The sequence below is a fragment of the Exophiala bonariae genome (genome assembly GCF_035927105.1).
Source record: "Exophiala bonariae strain CCFEE 5792 chromosome Unknown scaffold_3, whole genome shotgun sequence".
Taxonomy (NCBI): Eukaryota; Fungi; Ascomycota; class Eurotiomycetes; order Chaetothyriales; family Herpotrichiellaceae; genus Exophiala; species Exophiala bonariae.
In genome coordinates, this window is record NW_027042478.1 from 1,228,161 (window position 1) to 1,248,176 (window position 20,016).

Consider the following 20,016-nt stretch of genomic DNA (forward strand, 5'->3'; position numbering starts at 1 on the left):
TCTCGGAGCGCTCTGGATCCATGGTGCTGAAGTTCTAGACTTCTGGCTCTCTCAGTTCTGCCCTAGTCTCATTGTGCCTCTGACAATCTTGAAGCAACCGCTCTGGTGGAAGGTCTGGGCCGGTAGCACTTTGGGCCATCAAATGGAATTCTCGAGCCTCAAATCTCAATAATGGATCTTGCATTGCTCGCTTAAACATTTCGATGCAAAGCCAATGATGAACAAGCTATCTTGTCTTGTTGGCTTCGTCACAACTTGCACAATTTGAGAAGTCGTGTAATGCCCAGTGAGGTACCTCGTATGTCATGATTGCATGTCTCTGTCGATCATTGAATGGTCCGAGAGGTTAGCCAAATTGTATTGTCGGTTAGTGACTTGAGCCACTCCGGTATCTTCCATATGGGGGCTATTTTTCGTTGATCTTGGGGAAGTAATCTCGTCTAAGCTGGTATGCTTGGTGTGGACTTAGTTGCTCGCAATACTCCTTTGTACTCCGTACCATCCCCAGGCTGTATTTCAAGCAGTCAGCAATTCGTAAGAATGTGTGAAAGGCACTTGATTCGGCCTTGTCGCTACCATTTTCCAAGCATGGTCTCATTTGCGACGCGAAGCATCATAGTTTACGAGGTAGGATTTGCTATTAGGCGAGGCTGACAAGGTCATTCCGCCATCCATCTCACGTCACAGGTCACCGCAGTTATCGGATGGCATTTCTTCGTCATGCTTAATTCCATCTCCACGGAGCCAATTTTCATGGTGAGGCCTCCAGATGTTATTGAACTTCCGCATGAAGAACGGTGCTCCATTTGATCAGACCAGAGCGAAGGTCTTGCGGTATCTGGAGGAAGTCGATTGATTGGGATGCAGAATGCTCAGCCTCAGACCAGTTCAGAAGCTATTTCGATGAGGCCTAAACATGCGATCTCTCAAGCTTGAACAGTATTTTTGGACGGGCATGATCCTACGTGGGCAGACAGATGGTAAGCAACCATTCTTGGTCAGTTCATGCCGTCGACCAAGCAGACCTACACAGTGACATGAGTAGCAGGAGCTGCGAGCCATGCTTGGAACTTTGGGATGGCATGGTACGACTGGCTACCGACGTGCTCCTCATTTTGTGCTTCTTGATAGACATTTCCGACCATGCTCTGTCGTGAGGTTTAACACCCATTGCGCGTTCCTCAAGTCAATTGTGAACCCTTTCTCTGCACAGTGTCTGCTTGTTTGGGCACCTACCTCGGTGGTTTGGAGGACTCTGACAAGCCTCTCCATCGGGCCTGCCAGTTTTACCTGTGCATGAATGGAAGGAATCTTACGGTTGTCCATGCATGAGTGCTTTTGTCGATCCTTCCTAATAAATATATTGCCACTGCTTGCGAGTTCAATCGAGTCGAGAAGGATGTGCAGGAGCATGGGATAAAACGAGTTGGCCGCATACCCCTCTGTACCACAGACAAGTGTTGACTCGCCACCAATATGGCTGCCACACCTTCCTGTCTAGGTACCAACCACCCTTAAGCCACTAACTCGTTCTGAAAGCACATATATCTCAATTTCGGGAGCTATGGTCAACATTCCACAACCGCGAGGTCGCCAACCGCTTCTTGGGCTCTAGGGTTTTCATAGTTAGTGGGAGTGACAGCGAGGGAGACATCCACTTCTTGGTCTGCTGATACCAGATTTCATAGTTAATGGACGCTTCTTAGACGGGTTGGAATCGTTCAAAAAAAAAGGCCCGGGTTTGAATCTCTCAAGAGACATTCCTTGCGCAGTGCTCTTCACTCCTCATCTGACAAATCTTGGGTGAGGAGTGTTTTTGGCCTCTTTGGAACTCTGTGGGTTGTTTTTTCTCCCCTTTTTTTGGTTGCTGCTAGCTGACCGAAGTTCAAGATCCAAGGCTCAAGATTCACTCAAGCAGCGTCCGCTTCTTTAAAAACCTCACTGCTCTCGATGGTTCTCTCGTGAGTGTGAGGATCCCTCAATCTGTGTCACATCCCCTCTCTCGTCACCAAAGACCGTGCCATCGATTAAAGACAGCCTGCAACTTTCTCAAAGATTGGCCATCGCTCGGCCTTGGGGCAAATGCCAGCCTGCGCCAGCCGACCGTCGGACCTGGAGCGTTTTCGACTCACTTTTACACCCTCTCCTTGAGCACACCATAACAGTCCACACACGTCCCTTATCTTCACCTTTCGACCCAACAGTTGGAGATTATAAAGGCAGCAATACCACCCTCACCAAATTTCTCACCCTGGATCTCTCAGCCAGGAAACCTTCGTCCAGAGAAGTTAAGAGCGACAGAATCGTCTTCCACTTCCTTCTATTCACGAATAACGTTCTGTATCTGCTGGCTAGGCTGTGTCATCGATATCAGCTCGAATGACCAAGGCAAAAGGATCGGGCGATGTGACTAGGTTCTGATATTGAATCAGAAAAGAAAGATCACCCGACGTGTCGAGCTAGTGTCCCGTCGGCTCGTGTGGCTAATCAACAATCGCGGTCGGTAAATGTGGGCATGCCGCATTGTCTGCACAGTCAGAGGAGAATGAGAAACCCCACGAAAGGAGAGAACAGCACCCCATTCCATCCATCCTTATCACTTACTGTTGCCGCCCTTGGACAGACTCGGACCACAAAAGCCTAAGCTCTCCAACGAGCGGTCTCCATGCAGCATCAAGCCGCAGGTAATTAATTCGCGCAGACCAACATAACGACCAGCATAATGTCGGATGTCCAAAACCTTCCCCACGAAAAGCCGATCCATCTCTCCCTCGTGTCTCCTTCGGCGGCGTTTCCACCGAGGCCAATAAGCCAAGGGACACACGGGTAGAATTCGCAACCCCACGAACCTTCGTCCACGTAGATCGATTCGTGGAAACGTCACGCAAGGAAATCAATTGGCAGACCTCTGATTCGACATCCCACTGGCACGTGAGAAGAAATTGTGGAAAACGGATGCGGGATTCGTGCCGTGGGTGGCCGGTGGCCACTGGGGGCGCTTGGAGATGCAAGCAGGATTCTCCAAATTGTACTCATCGCGCACTGGTAAATAGCATGGCGGGCTGGGTCACAGATACATCAACTGAAGTTTCCTAGGGTCCGAGTTGTTCTTGTTTCATATTTTATTCAACATTGGAACACTTCAAAAGAGATTCCTCTTTATTTAGATCGATTGAATACGAATCTGAGAGAATAGTTCAAGGACAAATGTCCCAAGGCACAGCCTGAATATCCCCGCTTCGTGTCGAATATTTATTCTCCTGGCAGAGGTTGTTTTCTGGTGCTGAATATAATAAGCACTTGATATTGTACCTTTTTGTTCTTTTAATTTGGATTGCGTCTCTCTGCATAAAGACACATTGCGCGCAAAGGATCCACCGACATCAACACAATCTATATCTTCAACAACTACAAACAATGGCATGCCAAAAAGAGCCCGAAGCTTGTGCCACGTGCCCAAGTGACGGACACCAACACGGCATTGGCGACATCGAGGACTACAAGCTGGAGCTGGAAGCCTTACGCAAACGGACACAGGAGCTCGAGTCAAAATTGGCGTCTGTAAATCTCGATGTCGGAACCAGCACCAACGGCACAGCCACCAAGCCCAGATCCAAACCCAGGTTGAGATCGGAGTACTGGTTCAACGCCGATGAGAATAAGGAGATGTGCGCGCTGTATACGGATCGATATCTCAACTATGGGCTTACTCACGAGGAGCTGAACTCGGGGAAGCCCATTATCGGAATTGCGCAGTCGGGCTCGGATCTGGCGCCTTGCAATCGATATCACCTGCAGCTTGCGAAACGAGTGCGCGAGGGGATTCGCTCGTCTGGTGCGATTGCGTTTGAGTTTCCAACGCATCCAATACAAGAGAGTTCGAGGAGACCGACTGCCACGCTTGACCGGAATTTGGCTTATTTGGGGCTCGTTGAACTGCTTCACGCTTATCCTCTCGATGGTGTTGTGCTCTTGACGGGTTGTGATAAGACGACACCTGCCTTCTTGATGGCAGCGGCCACAGTGGTAAGTTTCGGCTCTTGCACTTAATATTCCCTCTTAGCTAAACCCCTGCGTTCAGAATATTCCATCGATATGTCTTAACGTCGGTCCCATGTTGAACGGTCGTCTCGGCTCCAACGACAAGATGGGTTCTGGCACGGTATTGTGGAAAGCTAGAGATATGCATGCCGCTGGAGAGATCGATGACGAGACTCTTATGGCGATGATTTCTTCTGGGTAAGTAGTACTTCCTTGACGAGAAGATATGGTCGACTCATGTATCCTCTAGTACTCCTTCGGCTGGTCATTGCAACACAATGGGAACAGCATCAACCATGAACGCTCTTGCCGAGGCTCTTGGTATGGCGCTTCCTGGCTCAGCTGCAATTCCCGCCCCATATCGAGAACGGCTGCAATGCGCATATAAAACTGGTCGTCAAATCGTGGAAATGGTACACTCTGACCGCAAACCGAGTGACATCATGACCAGAGAGGCATTTGAGAACGCAATCATTGTCAACAGTGCTATTGGTGGGAGCACTAATGCCCCGATTCACCTCAACGCCGTAGCAAAGCATATTGGTGTACCCCTTGATCTAAATGACTGGGATACTATTGGCTTCGACATTCCCCTCCTACTAAATGTACAGCCTGCAGGCGAAATGCTTTGCGAAGAGTACTATAAAGCCGGCGGCCTCCCTGCCATCATGGCTGAGCTACTCCAGCAGAATAAGTTGCACGCAGATATTGTGACTGCCAACGGCAAGACAGTTCGAGAAAATGTGACTGGTAAGCAGACGTGGGATAGACAAACTATCAAGGCGTACCAGGAACCTATGAAAACATCCGCCGGCTTCCTCCATATGACTGGCAACCTTTTTGACTCAGCCATCATGAAGACATCTGTGGTCTCAGATGACTTCCGGAAAGAATTTCTAGAGGACCCTAAAGACCCCAATGCCTTCGAGTGCAAGGCTGTGGTTTTCGATGGACGCGAGGATTTCATTGAGCGGATTGACGATCCTAAAACGGGTATTGACCGCAGGACCATCCTCGTAATTCGTGGAGTTGGTCCCCTTGGGTAAGTGAACCATTCAATGCTCATCGAGGTGAAGACAATGAGGTTTTCCAGAGAAAAGATCAATTGGATTACCGATATTCTGGACACGCACGCTGACCTTTTTGATTCTCTAGATATCCTGGTGCGGCCGAAGTCGTTAATATGCACGCTCCAGGGTATATTATTAAACAAGGAGTAACATCTCTTCCTTGCATAGGAGATGGACGGCAATCAGGGACCTCTGGTTCACCATCCATCCTAAATGCGAGTCCAGAAGCGGCTGCTGGTGGAAACTTGGCAATTCTCAGGGATGGTGATCGGTTACGAGTCGACCTCAACAAGAGAACGGTCAATATCTTGATTCCACATGATCAGCTGAAGAAGAGGCGTGATGAGCTGGAAGCCAAAGGTGGTTATGCTGTACCAGAAAGCCAGACGCCATGGCAGGATATATTCAGGAGGGAAGTTGGACAATTAAACGAGGGAATGGTGCTCAAGAATGCTCCGAAATTCCAGAGAGTTGCACAACGGTGGCCGGCACCCAAGCACAATCACTAGAAGGTGACGTGTTTCCTCTTCCTCGATTCGAGTCCTTTATGGCCAAAGGGGTGGCCATAGCCGCTCTGGAGTAATTGAGCACGTGCATAGTCTACCAATTGATCCAGATGGCATCTGGGAGTACTGTTCTCATCACTCGCCAGTGACCAATGGCGCTCTTCGCTTGCCATTTTTCCAGTTCTTTCGTCTTGCCATTTTTGAGAACACTGCCTTTGGTCTCGAAGACTGAAGATGGAATTTCGTATTTCGGCATCAAATACTCGCGCCGAAAGCGACTGCCCAGAAAATCTGTCTCGACTGGTTTTCGGAAGTTGACAGGGATGTCAGTCTTTCGACAGAAAAACACCATGTTGGTGAAGTCGTCCTGTTTGGTGCCTGCGACGGGTGCGGCCTCTTCTCGGAATGCTCGGCACGATGGAAATACTGAAATAATCGTTCGATAGACTATAGATGCAGATGGCATCGAAAGGTCTCCAGCATAATTTATTGCAATGACTCCATCAGATTTGAGAAGTAGATGGAGGCCAGCTAAAAACTCCTCGGTGAATAGTTCGACGGGCTCAGCACCACCTGTGAAAACATCATGGATGATGTAGTCGTATGATTCGGCCTCAGAAGTTTCTGGCTTCGATTGAGCATTGGCAACAGAGCTACCGACAATAGCAACAGCATCACCAATATAGTAGCTGTGGTTGTAGGGCAAATTGAAGTATTTGACAGCGAATTCGTGTACCACGGGATCGATTTCTAGAATAGTGGTGTTAATCCCATGAGCTATCATGGCTGAAGGCGCAGTGCCGACCCCTAAGCCAATGTTCAACGCCGTTTTTTCGGTACTAGTGGATGAGGGCTCAACGAGACGGACAGCTTCTAGCATGGTGAAAATACTGTAAATAGGATCGCCGACCTTGTTGGCGGCCTTTGTAGTTGAATCAATTTTCCATTCCCCGCCAAGCAGACTATGATCGCATCTCATGACTCGAAAACCTTTCTGATTATCTTCAAGCACAGAAATATATCCTGTGATGGACTCTTGACGTTCCAAGATGGTGTAATCGTAGAGACCCAGAGTATTGTTCAAAACTTCAGTAGTTTTAGTGAGTGTACAATGTGGATTGGCGATCATCGTAATGACGACGGAGGGAAAGGCTGGCCAAACAAGGCTTTTGGGAATAACCATAGCATACAACATGCCAATGATCAGCTGCAACCCTACCCGGGACCTGAGAAAGCCTGGTCCGCTAAATGAGGCTATGGTACTTCTCGCGGCTCTCTGGAGGACTGTGAAGAGGACAAATAGTCCCATCGCAGGCACCGTGTTTCCGGCAGGCGCCTTTGTGGTCCCGTAGCATAGGTCATCAAAGTACTCAACAGCTATGTAGACAGAGGAAGTGATGAGTGGGTAGACTGTCAGAAGCTCGGTTATTACTGGACCAGCGGGATTCCCAAGTGACGAGCTCAATTGAAACAGCAGAAATTGGAAAGTTGGAATCCAGAAAGAGAAGGTCGCGATCCATCTGGATAGTGCTTTGGGTAGATATCCCCGAATCCCAACAGCAAGTAGAAAAGATGCAATGACTCCATATCGATGGTAAAGACCGGCAGGGATCGCACCATAGACTGGAGACAAGTTGAGCTGTGAGAGTGGCGCTGATAGCGCCGCAAGAAGAATCAGCTGAAACGTTCGTTGAGCTCGAATGTCGGTAAGTTTGGAGAAGATTGACGGTGGCTTTGAGCTGACAGGTGCGATGGTAGCCTTCGATGAAGTTCCTGGCTGCCTTGATGACTCTGGAGCTGATTTGGACTGCTTCGCAGCAAGCGCGGATTTGGTGGTTTTCTTCGCCATTGAACAGCTTAGTTGATGTCTCTGGAACGGTGAATGCTATGTTTTGGGTTTGAGGAGAGGGAAATTTCCACGACATACAACGCAATGGAGACAGTTATTAGACACGCAAGAGAATTTTCAAAAGCATCTAAAGAAACGATGGAAGCTGTTACTGTCCACAAATGCCAGATGTGGACAACTGGGTAGTGATGCACGTGGTGATGATACGTTGTTCACATTCGTCTCCTACACTCTTCGAGTCGGAGCCAAGCTTTAAGTTTATTTTCTGGTGGAATTTGAAACTGTCCACCTGCAGCAGAGAGCTCCTTTCCACAAAGTAATACGGAATGAATGTAAACAAAATGAATACTCATCCACCATCCTCACCATCTGTGCAACTCTGATCGCTAACTTTCAAGTTCCAGAAATGGAACGCAAGTACACAAATTTTAGCTCAAATCGAACCCGCCCATGTTAGGGTTATCAAACACAACAAACAAAAAACCGTCCACATGAAGTATAGACCACTTCAACGACCTCAAACCCGATTAATAGTTCGCAGTGACAAGCACCGCACCCAAAGGTATAATTATAACCGTCCTGATATTGTCCCCCTTCCCGAGATTTTATCGGCATTGCCAGTCGTTATCTCGTCGTTCAGGTCGTTCACTCATCACCACATGCTCCAATTCCAGACAAGTCCCCAGATTAATATGCTCCCAGTATTATAGTCACATTATGCCTCGCGATCTCACGCACGCAGATGGTGATCCGAGGTCAGACCGTGACACCCAGCCCAATTGGCGAATCGACTGGATCGCTGCTAAGGAGCCAATCTCTCTTGTTGAATTTCTTGGCCTCCTTTTCAGCCTCGGCGTCTATGTCGAGTCCAAGATCGATGCCACTATCGTCATGTGGATGCGCACCAGGTGCTCTTTTGACGGGGCTGCTCAAACCAGTATGAAAACTTGGTAGGTCCAGTGGCCCACCACGACTGAGCTCGTCCAATTCTGCATCGGTCTCATCGTCATCCACTTCATGGCTCATTGGTTGCTCAGGTCGGTTGGTGGGCAGAACAGGCGACTCCTTGGAGGTTATGTCGACCTTCTTCGCATGTGGGATTCCGAGCTCAGCTGTCTCAATCGCACTCCTTGTGTCATCCTCTCGGGAGCGCTTTCGCTTTTTGCTCTCAAATGGTTCTGCTCGGATCGTGACTTCCTTTGATTTCTCTCGTTCCTTGTCATCTGCAGCGCTCTGAGCTTTCTCTTCCATAAGCAGTCCTTCCATTTCAGTCATCCAGTTCAGCATCTGAGTTGTAAAGGACTCCACGAACCACCAAGATTGGTAGCTGTGGGCGCCTGCTTGACCTATCTGCATCATAACACTTCTCCATAATCGTGTATGCCAATCAACCATGCATTGGGGGTGATGAGCGCTGAAAATCTGTGGTAGGTGTTCCAACCATTTGATCCATCTTTCGAGTAGCGGAATTGGATCCTCATCACTTTCTGCTGGTAATATTCCTGTTTCATAGTCGAATTGTTCCTTGAGGAAAGTTGCATATGCACTTGTGGGATCGTCCTCGGCAGCACGTACTAACTCACCATCCATAGGTGAGATCAGTGGCCGCATGTCTTCCTTCAGCATGGCTTGCATCTTCATCAAACTCTCAGGTGGAGGCATGCTTTCTTCCACCAATCGATCGGGATCAACCATCGCCATGAGATCCAACCACATTTGCGTTCGTTGTTGTGTATCCTCTAGCATATGGCTCAGCTGCAGTGTAGCAGCATTCGCACCTTTGAGCTTCTTTAACAAATGTGCAAATCTCGCCGCAGGAACGGCTTTTGCAACAACGACGTGAAGCGGACACTTCTCCTCGAAAGCAGATATCAAGTGGGTAACGAGCTTGGCGCCAATTCGTTCAAATACATTCCATACCATATCTGGGACGTTTTGGACAGCCAGGGGAGCAATAAATCGCACAATTTGTTTGTACATCCGCATGTCGCATTCTTGGATCCAGGGTGCAAGACACTCCATTGAGAATAATTTCGAAACAGGGACTGTCATCTTGCCATTGAAAGCCGAGTGGTGGTTGAAGAAAGGCTTTTCCTTACATTTTCTGAACGCATCGATAACGTCAATACAGTAAGAACGATACAGGTGAAATAACGCCTCTGCAATAGTATGGTCATAGTTCGTTTCCGTGAGATATGCGTGGATGTCCGGAAGTTCGATTAGAGTGTCTTGAGACGAAGTCGATAGTTGTGAGAGGGAATTAGTCGAGGGCATTGCAAGATAAGTCGCTATAGACGCGGGGAGATTTGGTCTTAGAGATGGCAAAGCGGCGACCGTATTGGCGTGCATGGTCTTGATTGGAAATCTGATTGTGGGAGTGTTTGCATGCTTGCAGTCGATCTTTTCCTTGACGAGGTCTCTCGATTCGGGCTCAACAGGTCGCTCAGTCGTATCTTCCTTGGGTAAGAATGCAGCGCTAGGAGCAGGGAAATCAGCTGTCTCCATTGTTGCTCGCGACATTGGGCGCTCAATTGGTGGCGAGACGTGGGCACGAAAGATTTTGCTCGCATCTGCAGCAGAATTCGTTCTGACGTGTAGGCCTCCGTTAGCAGTCCCAGGCCTCTCATATGGAGCAGGGACGTATTGACGATCTTCGTCGTCCTGAATGAGTGATAGATCGACGTAATGATATTTCGATTCGCCACGCACACCCAGTCTTCTGGTCTGGACGTTTGGGAAGATAATCCGTACAAGCTTGCCAAAGGATGCTGGGTTGAGAGTAGGAACGCGCTCATTACCACAGCGCTCTGTGTAGCGTGTGAAGACACGGTCTCTACGAACGGAATTTGACGATCGCTCGCAATTTTCTTGGAGCCTGGAGATGATTAATTTGGGCAATTCCCAACAAGCCATGAAATACATACCAAAGCATTGCAAAGACCTGCTTGGCCTTTTCAGATTTGCCACCTGCACCCTCATTCCTCTGAACTTCAGCAGCCACTTCTTTCAAAGATTTTCCTTGATATTGGGCAAGAAGTCTGCGTAGCTCTTGGTCGTTGGCAACGCTTGAGGCGGTTCCTTTCCGTCGCTTCGCTCCACCATTCTCAGTATTCGAATCTTCTGGGGCAGGAGAACCTTCGAATTGCTCAGACTGATGGCGCATTTGATGCATATGGGGTGGAGGGACAGCATATTGGGGTATGCCATGAGGATACTGCACAGGGAAGTGTTGCATATCTGGGAAGCCCTGTTGGGAAATGGGTCGCATATCATGCTGTGGTAAGCCATTGGCTTGGTTCAAAGTTTGTTGTTGCATTTGTACAGCTGCGATGTTATGTTGATAATGAAGCAGCATTTCTTCTGGATTCGGACCGTATATAGCAGACGCTGGGTGGTGGCCATGCTGAATATAGAAGGGGTGCTGATCGAGAGGCATTGTCGGGTCGTCGGGATGCTGTTGTTGACGCTGCTGCTGCTGAGCAGGTGGAAAATTACTCGCCGATGCGACGGTAGTTGAGCTTGTCGTAGAACCGCGAGATTTTGGACGACGATTTTCTTTATGTGACGACGATTTGTTTGTATGGACATCGTTTGGAGGTTCTATAGCTCCCTCCATCTTGTCGGGTGTTTGCGCCATCATGAACTGTGCGCAGCCTAGCCTGCTGTCAAGGTGAAAAACAAACAACTCCAATGAGCTGGTCGTAGTCCAAGCTTAGTGGATCGCGGAGATGAGCAGCTTCACTTTTCCGTTGAAGAAGAATGGCTGGTGCTTTGTCCTGCGTGTAGCGGTTATCGTCATCCACGGGTTGCCATTGAAGCAGGAATTCAGTGGTGGTGATCGGTGAGGGTGCGGGATACGCAGATGCAGACGTGTTGATACGTTGCTGGGAGGTGCCGGTACCGATGAGGCGATGAAAGGTCGACGAAGGTGATGAAGAGTCCCACTGGTGGTACTGGTGGCACTCGTGGAGTTTTGTCAAAGACTCTAATGCTTGGTCGTAGCAGTTTACGCGACGTCTGGTGGCTGTCCAAGATGGTTTGATGAATCGAGTACTATGCGGATTGTTGTTCGATCGCCCAGGCAACGTTCGGGTCGCCAAGCCAAGCTCGGCTCGGGTAGTTGTTGTTCCACGCCGTGAGGATTGTGAATCACGTGAGACTTACGTCATCCAAGCTGTACCTGTATTGCAGAGTCAGTGCAATCACTGCCCGCCATGTTTCAGGAGGGGGACGCAGTGGGATGCCACCTCACAAAACCTTTTGGGACTAACCTTGAGGTCGTTCCCAAGTGGGTGAAGCATCGAGACAAGGACCCTCACCTGCCGCCCAACAATCGTCAATCGCACAACTGGAAGTGCAGTCGAGCTCAAACGTCACCTCCTCAGGCTCCTTCCACTACTGCATCCGCCTTTCCACTTTCCAATCTGTCCACATTTCATCCCACATTACCAACTCTTCAACACCAGATCATATCCATCTCACCAGCGTAATTCATCTCACAATCCCACCACTACTTGATCTCCAAGATTATCATCTCTATCCGATCTCAAAATGTCTTTCCAGGACCGAGCTCAACATCAGATCTCGCAGATCGATAAGGAAGTAAGTGTGCACATGTCATTTAGGTTGCAAGCTCTACACCGAATCTACCGTCGACTCCCATCACACTCCGTCTTCAAACCACGAATCCTATTGCACTCCAAGCTAATCATTCAACTTGCAGCTTTCCAAATATCCTGCGCTCAACAACTTCGAGAAGCAGACCAATGTTCCCAAGGTCTACGTCTTTCTCGGCTTAGTCGGTCTCTACTTCTTCTTGGTCTTCTTCAACATTGGCGGCGAGTTTCTAGTCAACTTCGCTGGATTCATCCTTCCCGGCTACTACTCATTGGAAGCCTTGTTCAGCACCAGCAAGGTTGATGACACGCAATGGTTGACGGTGCGTTTTCTATCCCACATTGAATCATAAAATCTCCTCTGGAACTGACAACTGTTTAGTACTGGGTCGTGTATGCCTTCCTCAATGTCTTTGAGAGCCTGATCAACGCCGTATACTGGTTCCGTATGCTTACCTGTTTCCACATACTCATCTAATTCTCTACTCACACATTGTCTAGCCTTCTACTACACCTTCAAGTTCATCCTGATCTTGTGGATGGCTCTTCCCGTTACCAATGGCGCCCAGATTGTCTTCCGATCCTTCCTCCAGCCTGTCTTCTCCCGCTTTTTCAGCAGCACCGGCAATGCTTCGGCCGATTTGCGAGGCAAAGCCGATGCGGCTCTGAAAAGCCAGTAAGCGCATCAAACACGAGTACAAGGGCTTTGTGCGAGAATTGAAAAACATCTTCGACTCTTGAGCCGACCTATCTCGCAAGTCCGAATGTCAAGCATGGTTGCAACGATTATGAATATGTCATGACAGTACAACATGAACGACCCAAAGAAAGCTGTGGAGACCAAGTGCAGGTCGACATGGCACGACAACACAAAGCCGTATGGATAATGATCAGGTGAGGATGGCGGGAGAGATTTTGTGAATTTGCACCATAGACCGCTTCATTTGTGAAACAAGCAAGGCAACGTTACAGCACGAAGACCCAGAGGTCGAAGAGCCGAAACATGGTTGGATTGAGTATTGTTTATTGCTAGTAGAAATTTGGACAGGCGTCAGAGCCGGAGAGTATCCGGTCTCCTTTGCTGGTTGGTAATTCTGAGTTGGGCTACTAGTAGGAAACAATGATAATCTGTATCAGAGGCAGAATCTCCATAATTTCCCACAACTTTTTTTCCGATTCAATTCCAGCCACCAAATCCACGTTCCACGTTTTCTGTTTGCTTAGGATTGACGGCAATCCGGTATGGGAAAGGGTTCTGATCACTGGTGGTAATGGGAGGGATATGATCCTTATCCCTATTTACAATGGCGACGATCTTCATAGCCGTCTTCTGTAGAGACGACTCCATGGCTCTTCTCACTTTAATGCGGTCTGTATTCGGATGACGAATATTCATCGTCAGCCAGTGCAAGAATAGAACAACCATTCATTGTCGATGGTTGAAGGATGGGTGTCTTTGTAGGTTAGACGAAAACTCAACTCACCTGCCTCACTGCGCGGCCGAGCCACGACAACCTGAACGCACCATTCCTCCCAACAGACCTCCTCGTCCGTCTGGCCGCCTCCGCCCCCCAAACGGCCCAGCCAGCCTGTGGTGATGCCTGTGCGGCGGCGTTTGCGATCGAAGAAGCGGACAACGATCTCGCCCCTCGAACCGCCAGGGCCGGAATTGGACGAGGTCGGGGACGTCAGCTGTGAGACCAGCAGCGCGGTATGGGAGTCGATGGCCGTTGAGATCTCGGGCGGGTCGAGAATCGAGGGGAGTGGGATGGGCAGCGATTGCGCCGTGTGAGATGATGTACTGTGTGAGGACGAGGCGGTCGGCGAGTATAGTGTCGGCCTGATGGGTGGGAAGTATCGGTGGAAGAAAATCGTATGGAGGACTCCTGGTGACAAACAAAGAAATTGTTTAACTCACTGTATTATTTTTTTGTATAGGGAGGTTCACTATCCGCCGAAGGGGGATAACTGAGGAGGAGGGGGGAGTGGGGTGCGTCTCTACCTTTGACGATGTCCTTCACAAAGGTCTGGTCGGCGAATACTTCCAATATATACTCGTGCTGACCGGGATCCATGGTGTGGGATCTGGGGAGGTGAGGAGGACAGCGGAAGTGTATATATACAGGTTGCACGAGGGTCTTTTCTGGCGGGTGGAAGGAACCCGAGAATAGGGTGGTTGTTGATGGGGACGAAATGAGTGATCGGTTGTAGGCAATTGAGCAGCCAGCAGAGTGGCGCCCGTGTTTGAGAAGTTGTTCAGATCATGACTCGCTTGTGATAGACCCTTTTTGGGCTCGCTGCGCTGAGGCAGAATGTGGACGGTGACGAGTTGTATATAGGCAGAATCAAGGGAGTTGGTCGGTCAGCGAGATTGACTTGGTAAGTTGTGGTGTCCAGGAGATGGAGACTTGATGGTGGGGTCCATGCAGAATCGGTGGCTGCAATGCAGGTGTGTACCGAGTAATTCTTGGAACGAGTTACAGGTGACGTCCCTCGGATCCTTATAGGCATCTAGATACCTAATGAATGAGTGGTTTACGCCTAAGGAGAACTCGATTAGTTAAACTCATGTGGTGGCATTACTTTGGGAGCAGGTACCTTGGACTGGCTACGGAGACCACCCCTCAGGCACTGACCTCACAAACCCCAACCATCTGATTATTCCTGCGGGCATGCTCCTATCTCAATCACCACTGCTCCTCCTCCGTGCCTGACTCCATCTCAGGTCTCTTCAACACAGCCGAGGCATCGCCAACCCATTTGGTTCCCGAATTTTGTCAATGTCATCAGGAATACCAAAAGTGAACATTCCCCATCGCGTATTTCACACCTTCTCTCTCGCCCTATAACAGTCCACCGAGTCACCTGTCGATGCACCACTACTCGACTTTGTGACAATTCATCTCTTTGCCTGCGGTCATGTCCTTGTCTGCAGACACCTCATCATCATAGAGCCCCAGCCTGCTCTTTTGAATACTTCATACTTGAATCAAGATGATATCAGCCACACGACGCTGGCTCAGGCGGAATCGCAATGGTATTGCCATTGGTGCTGGCGCCATAGGTGTCACATATCTCGCTGGTCAGTATGTCCTGGGCAAGATCAATGAAGCCAGAGAGCGCATGCAGATGGACAGGATAGCGAAAGAGAAGTACGCCTAATCAACATCCAATTCTTCCCTGCGTTCATATCCGCTTCTCCCAGTCTAACTAATCGTCTTTCAGCATCCGGCGGCGCTTCGAACAAAACCAAACGGATTGTACAATCACTGTCCTCGCACTCCTACCCACACTGACTGAGAATATCCTGGAAGAACTCCCAGTCGAGCAATTGACTCATGAATTACAACAGAAGAAGGCCGAAAGGCTGGCACGTGCTTCAGGAGAAGGAAAGTCGGAGGCTTCGAGTATACAGGATGGCGATAATGCAAGTCTATCCAGTTTCCAAACCACCAGTTTCGCCCACACCAGTCAGATCACTGGCCAACCTTCATCATTACCGAGAAGGACCAAAGCACAACTATGGACCGAAGTCAAGGTCACCTCTATCACCAGAGCTTTTACCTTAATCTACAGCTTGTCTCTTCTCATTGTCCTGACTCGGATTCAACTGAACCTGTTGGGTCGTCTCAATTACTTATCGTCCGTCATCTCCCTAACCCAGCCACCTCCTCCAGGCCGGGCCAACTCTATTTCTCTCGAAGATCATGATAACGGAGGTGCAGGCACCGGTTTCGGCAACGATTTCGAAACCAATCGGAGATATCTGACCTTCTCCTGGTACCTGTTGCATAGAGGATATGCACAGATCATGGCCAGAGTGCGAACAGCTGTAGAAGAGGTGTTTGCAAATATTTCCCCCAGTGAAGGCATCACTGCTGCAAGGCTGAGCGACTTGGTTCTTTCTGTTCGGAAGCACGTGGAGGGCAACACCGAGGAGCAGAGATATGCTACTCGATGGCTCCCCTACGTCCTACCACCCCGAGAAGAGGAAGAAGCCGTACTGGTGGAATCGGGTGTCATCACTCCACCACCTTCATCTCCAGGTCACTCTTCCGGCGACCTTCTGGATCATGGTGCAGGCTCTTATGTGGACACATCCACAGGGCCTCTGCGCCTATTATTGGATGAAACAGCGGACCTGATCGATTCTCCCACCTTTACCAGAATTCATTCATTACTCCTCGGATCCATGTTCTCACATCTCATCGACAGCCGCATCATCCCTAAGGCATATCCACAACATCAACCACAATCACCTTCTTCCTCACTCTCAAATATACCACACCCTCGCATTCAGGAACTTGACTCGGCAGTCACAGTCGTGCCAGGAGAACCCAGAGTGAAGCTGGCCAATCTTCTGGCCGTATTTACCCGTCAAGCGCATGCGATAGGCAACGGAAACAATCCCCCCAATGAGTACGTGTCCACCGCGGAAGCTGAAGTGCGGGAGCTGGAAGCTTTTGCGGCTGTGATCTACGCCAGTAACTTAGACCAAAACATTGAAGACCACCAGTCACGCTCGGGCGAAAGCTCGATCAAGGCATCAAGTGGCGTTGGTGTCAGTGAGGTGGGCACAGAACCCGTGGATGAGATGATTGAAAGCAAGTTGGAGAGTGCGTGGGAGAGGATTTCAGGCTCAGCCATATCTACGAGATGATATATTGGATTATATGAGGTGACAAAGGTTGGCTTCGGCTTTCTTGTAGTGATAGAGTAAAAGAAACAGATAATTCCGTTGAGATTGATTTCTCTTGGTGAGATTTAGACGAATCAATAAACACACGAGGCGTCATCACCTTATACTATTTATGCTACACTCTGGAAGATGGAGAGGAATCAGACGGGTTGCGTATAAATTCGTAGCAATTGAACCACAATTCATAGCAGTAAGCCAAAAGTTTATGCCATCTGCGGGCAGGGGTATACTTCAAATGCCATCTACCTAATCGTGAGCTGTTTACTTAGGTTCGCACGTCAAACCACCATTCCATATGTGATTTCCAACCCGTTCCCTGTCCCGCAGTCCCAAGATCCATATCCTTATAGCAAATCGCTTTTCAACGTCTATAGATGCCGACCCCCCAACAGAGCCTCAAAAGCGCCAAACCCCAAGCCATGCCGACACTATCCTTGACGACATTCAACTTGGAGCCGACCACCTCCCTCCAGCCCACGGGGACCTCGACGACGGGGATGCCGGCAAACTCGGCGAGCATGAGCATCTCGACATCGAAGATCCAACCGTCCATATGCATGTGGGGCACGATGAACGGTAGGGTCGCACGCGAGAACAGCTTAAACCCGCACTGAGTGTCGCGGATGCGCGCGGTCGCGGGCGGCGTCATCAGGCGCAGCAGCAGGTGGAACGAGTGCATGAGGAAGTTACGCAGGGCGGAGCGCTGGACGACGGCGGCGGAGCCGACGAGATGCGCGCGCGATCCCACCGCGACGGCTCGGCCGCGACCGTCCTCGGCTTCCTGGCACGCCGTCACGAGTTTCCCCAGGTCCGCGATGTCGCTCGCGCCGTCCGCGTCCGCGAATACCACGTATGCGCCGCGTGCGTGTCGCATCCCGTGCGTCACCGCCCCGCCTTTGCCCCGGTTCTGCGCCAGTGACACCATCCGGATTGACCCGGCGGGGATCTTCACCGCGGTTTCTGACCGGTGTGTCCAAGGCCCCGAGGCGCGCCGCGGTTGTTTGGGGAGGATGTGCACGCGCGAGAACTCCTGCGCGATTTCCAGCGTTTTGTCCGTTGATCCGTCGTCGATGAGCAGGATTTCCCAGCCTTTGGTGGCGCTGGATGGGAGAGTGGGTTTGGAGGTGGAGGTGGACGGGGTGGAAGTTGAGGATTTGGATGTTGACGTCGACGTCGACGTGGAAGTGCCATTGGCTTTCCGCCGTCTTGTTGTCTTGCCTGTGGGCGTGGATGTGGTTGTGGATTCTGTGTCTTCTGTGATTTCAATGATATCTCCCGGTCCAGTGCTGCCCTTTCCTGTCCCGTATGCATTTTCGAGAAAGTTGACCGCCTCCTCCAGCATGCCTGTAAGTCTGTGTTCCTCGTTATACGCAGGCACGACGAGTGTCATGAAGAGTTCGGCCGGCTCGATCTCGCTCTCAAGATCGGACTCCTTCTCATGTGGCTTTGAATCCCCACCCCCCTGCTCCTGCTTTTTCCTCGCTGCATTGATCCGCCGTGAGAGGTTGTCGTACCAGCAGGGTAACGGCTCCGGCGCTGTTACGCTACCTGTGGCCTCTATGGTTGTGAAAGTTTTCTCTGAGGGCAAGGGTTTCCGTGGCTCCGGCACGAAGAGTGTAATGAATAGCCATATCTGGAGATCGAGAGCGGTTTAGTAATGTGTCTCTTTTGTGACAGCTGGAGAGGACTGCGTACGAGGAATACCAAACCGAAGGCAGCCCAGACAAGTATGTAGGGTATCAGTCGCCATGTCAGATCCTCGCCTTCGGAAAACATCGAGGTCCAGTGTCCCCCCATGGGAATAGGTTCTGATAGGGACTCCATATTGCTGTTATTGTATAAGTGTATCTTTGTGGCTGTAGCTTGCTCGCTGAACTAGGCCATTGGATTTTCTGTGTGAATGCCGGAGACGGTTATTCAGTAGCAGGTCCTTATGGTAAACTCGTCAAGTCAGCGGAGTGGGGTGAAACAGCAGCCATGCGACATGGGCCGGGGGGTAGCCGACTTGAAGGGACAGATGTCATCTGTTGTCTTTCCATCTCATTTGGGTTGATGCTTTTTTGTACGGGGCGAATCATTTGGCACGAATCATTAAATTCTCCGATGAAAATGTATGAAAAAGGTTTAGTGTTCCTGGAATAAGTCCCCAAATGGGGAATTTACAACAAGCATTGAATTGCTTTGATGTGCTTCCTAGCCAGCATGAGAATAATCGCCTGTCCTTTCTATCTGCGAGACTTCAATGGTAGCATGCAGAGGTATCATGAGGGTCGTTTATCCAAGACCTGCTTCCATTTCTTGGCCACCTCCATACCCTGTGCCAAAGTCCCAACACGAGCATCAATAGCATATCCATCATTCTCCAATTGCTCCAGTTCATTCCATAGATTGTCCAACGGGATGCTGAAGCTCTCGATATATTCACCTTCTTCCATCTCCGGCTTGAGGTTGCCTTCCTGATTTCGAGGATCTGTCATGTCAACCTCGACAAAGATCATTTTAGTGTTGGTGTTGCAGAATCCCGGATCATTGAACATGACGAATCCTTCTGCTGCCTTCGCATCTCCGGGTATGGTGGCAATGTAGCCTGTTTCTTCTTTGAGTTCTCGTATCGCTGCAGTGGCGGGATCTTCCCCCTCGTCGATCAATCCCGATGGGACTTCGATCGTGACTTTGTCGACAGGTGGACGGAACTGCTTTTGGAGGAGCATCGATGGGCCTTTGGAGGACTTGGGATCATGTAGAATGGCCACCACACCCACTGCATCGACAGTGCTGTTCTTGGCTCTTGTCTGGAACGTATCAAAACTGTTATCTGAATGATGGTTCTCGTCCTCACCTGTCTTTCTGCGGACTCCCATGATCTCTCCTTGCCCGAAGGATCTTTGTAGCTGATTTTCTTCAGTGTGATCCATCTGGCCTGGTCAAGGTTCTGGGTTTCTTGCAGTGATCAGCCATGACATGGCCCGGCGCAACCAGCCTATGTCACCAAAAAAAGGCTCACCATGGGTTCGATCGAGGTGACTTTGGCATCCCGTGGGGATAGTGTGGACATTTTGTCGGCCATCTTGGACACTTGCGACTGTGTCTGATGAAGACTGCCGCTCCGGAGATTGTGTAGTAGCTGTAGAGTGCGACGCTGTGGTCTGGCACCTAACATTGCATGACTCTGTCAGAGAGTTCCCAATGCCATCGATCAATCAACCGCAGGAACAAAAGAATGTCACCACATAGA

At 49.9% G+C, this 20,016-nt stretch overlaps 8 protein-coding genes across 8 annotated transcripts; 3 read left to right on the plus strand and 5 right to left on the minus strand.

The window, feature by feature from the left end:
• Positions 1-3,417: 3,417 nt before the first annotated feature.
• LTR84_007967 (uncharacterized protein) lies at positions 3,418-5,620 on the plus strand (the record flags this gene model as incomplete). Its single annotated transcript, XM_064851518.1, has 4 exons — positions 3,418-4,026; positions 4,082-4,239; positions 4,292-5,083; positions 5,197-5,620. 4 exons carry the CDS (start codon positions 3,418-3,420, stop codon positions 5,618-5,620), a joined length of 1,983 nt encoding a protein of 660 aa, XP_064710521.1.
• Positions 5,621-5,711: 91 nt separating this feature from the next.
• LTR84_007968 (uncharacterized protein) lies at positions 5,712-7,466 on the minus strand (the record flags this gene model as incomplete). The annotated part of the gene is made up of 1 exon (XM_064851519.1): positions 5,712-7,466. One exon carries the CDS (start codon positions 7,464-7,466, stop codon positions 5,712-5,714), a length of 1,755 nt encoding a protein of 584 aa, XP_064710522.1.
• A 756-nt stretch (positions 7,467-8,222) lies between these two features.
• LTR84_007969 (uncharacterized protein) lies at positions 8,223-11,103 on the minus strand (the record flags this gene model as incomplete). Its single annotated transcript, XM_064851520.1, has 2 exons — positions 8,223-10,341; positions 10,391-11,103. 2 exons carry the CDS (start codon positions 11,101-11,103, stop codon positions 8,223-8,225), a joined length of 2,832 nt encoding a protein of 943 aa, XP_064710523.1.
• A 914-nt stretch (positions 11,104-12,017) lies between these two features.
• Positions 12,018-12,762, plus strand: YOP1 (ER membrane protein DP1/Yop1; the record flags this gene model as incomplete). Its single annotated transcript, XM_064851521.1, has 4 exons — positions 12,018-12,068; positions 12,190-12,405; positions 12,465-12,528; positions 12,584-12,762. 4 exons carry the CDS (start codon positions 12,018-12,020, stop codon positions 12,760-12,762), a joined length of 510 nt encoding a protein of 169 aa, XP_064710524.1.
• Positions 12,763-13,259: 497 nt separating this feature from the next.
• LTR84_007971 (uncharacterized protein) lies at positions 13,260-14,157 on the minus strand (the record flags this gene model as incomplete). Its single annotated transcript, XM_064851522.1, has 3 exons — positions 13,260-13,453; positions 13,567-13,968; positions 14,085-14,157. The coding sequence occupies 3 exons, from the start codon at positions 14,155-14,157 to the stop codon at positions 13,260-13,262; spliced, it is 669 nt and encodes a 222-aa protein (XP_064710525.1).
• Positions 14,158-15,076: 919 nt separating this feature from the next.
• LTR84_007972 (uncharacterized protein) lies at positions 15,077-16,742 on the plus strand (the record flags this gene model as incomplete). The annotated part of the gene is made up of 2 exons (XM_064851523.1): positions 15,077-15,234; positions 15,308-16,742. The coding sequence occupies 2 exons, from the start codon at positions 15,077-15,079 to the stop codon at positions 16,740-16,742; spliced, it is 1,593 nt and encodes a 530-aa protein (XP_064710526.1).
• Positions 16,743-17,142: 400 nt separating this feature from the next.
• On the minus strand, positions 17,143-18,605 carry LTR84_007973 (uncharacterized protein; the record flags this gene model as incomplete). Its single annotated transcript, XM_064851524.1, has 2 exons — positions 17,143-18,414; positions 18,477-18,605. The coding sequence occupies 2 exons, from the start codon at positions 18,603-18,605 to the stop codon at positions 17,143-17,145; spliced, it is 1,401 nt and encodes a 466-aa protein (XP_064710527.1).
• A 437-nt stretch (positions 18,606-19,042) lies between these two features.
• On the minus strand, positions 19,043-19,848 carry LTR84_007974 (uncharacterized protein; the record flags this gene model as incomplete). Its single annotated transcript, XM_064851525.1, has 3 exons — positions 19,043-19,573; positions 19,621-19,713; positions 19,786-19,848. 3 exons carry the CDS (start codon positions 19,846-19,848, stop codon positions 19,043-19,045), a joined length of 687 nt encoding a protein of 228 aa, XP_064710528.1.
• Between the last annotated feature and the right edge of the window lie 168 nt (positions 19,849-20,016).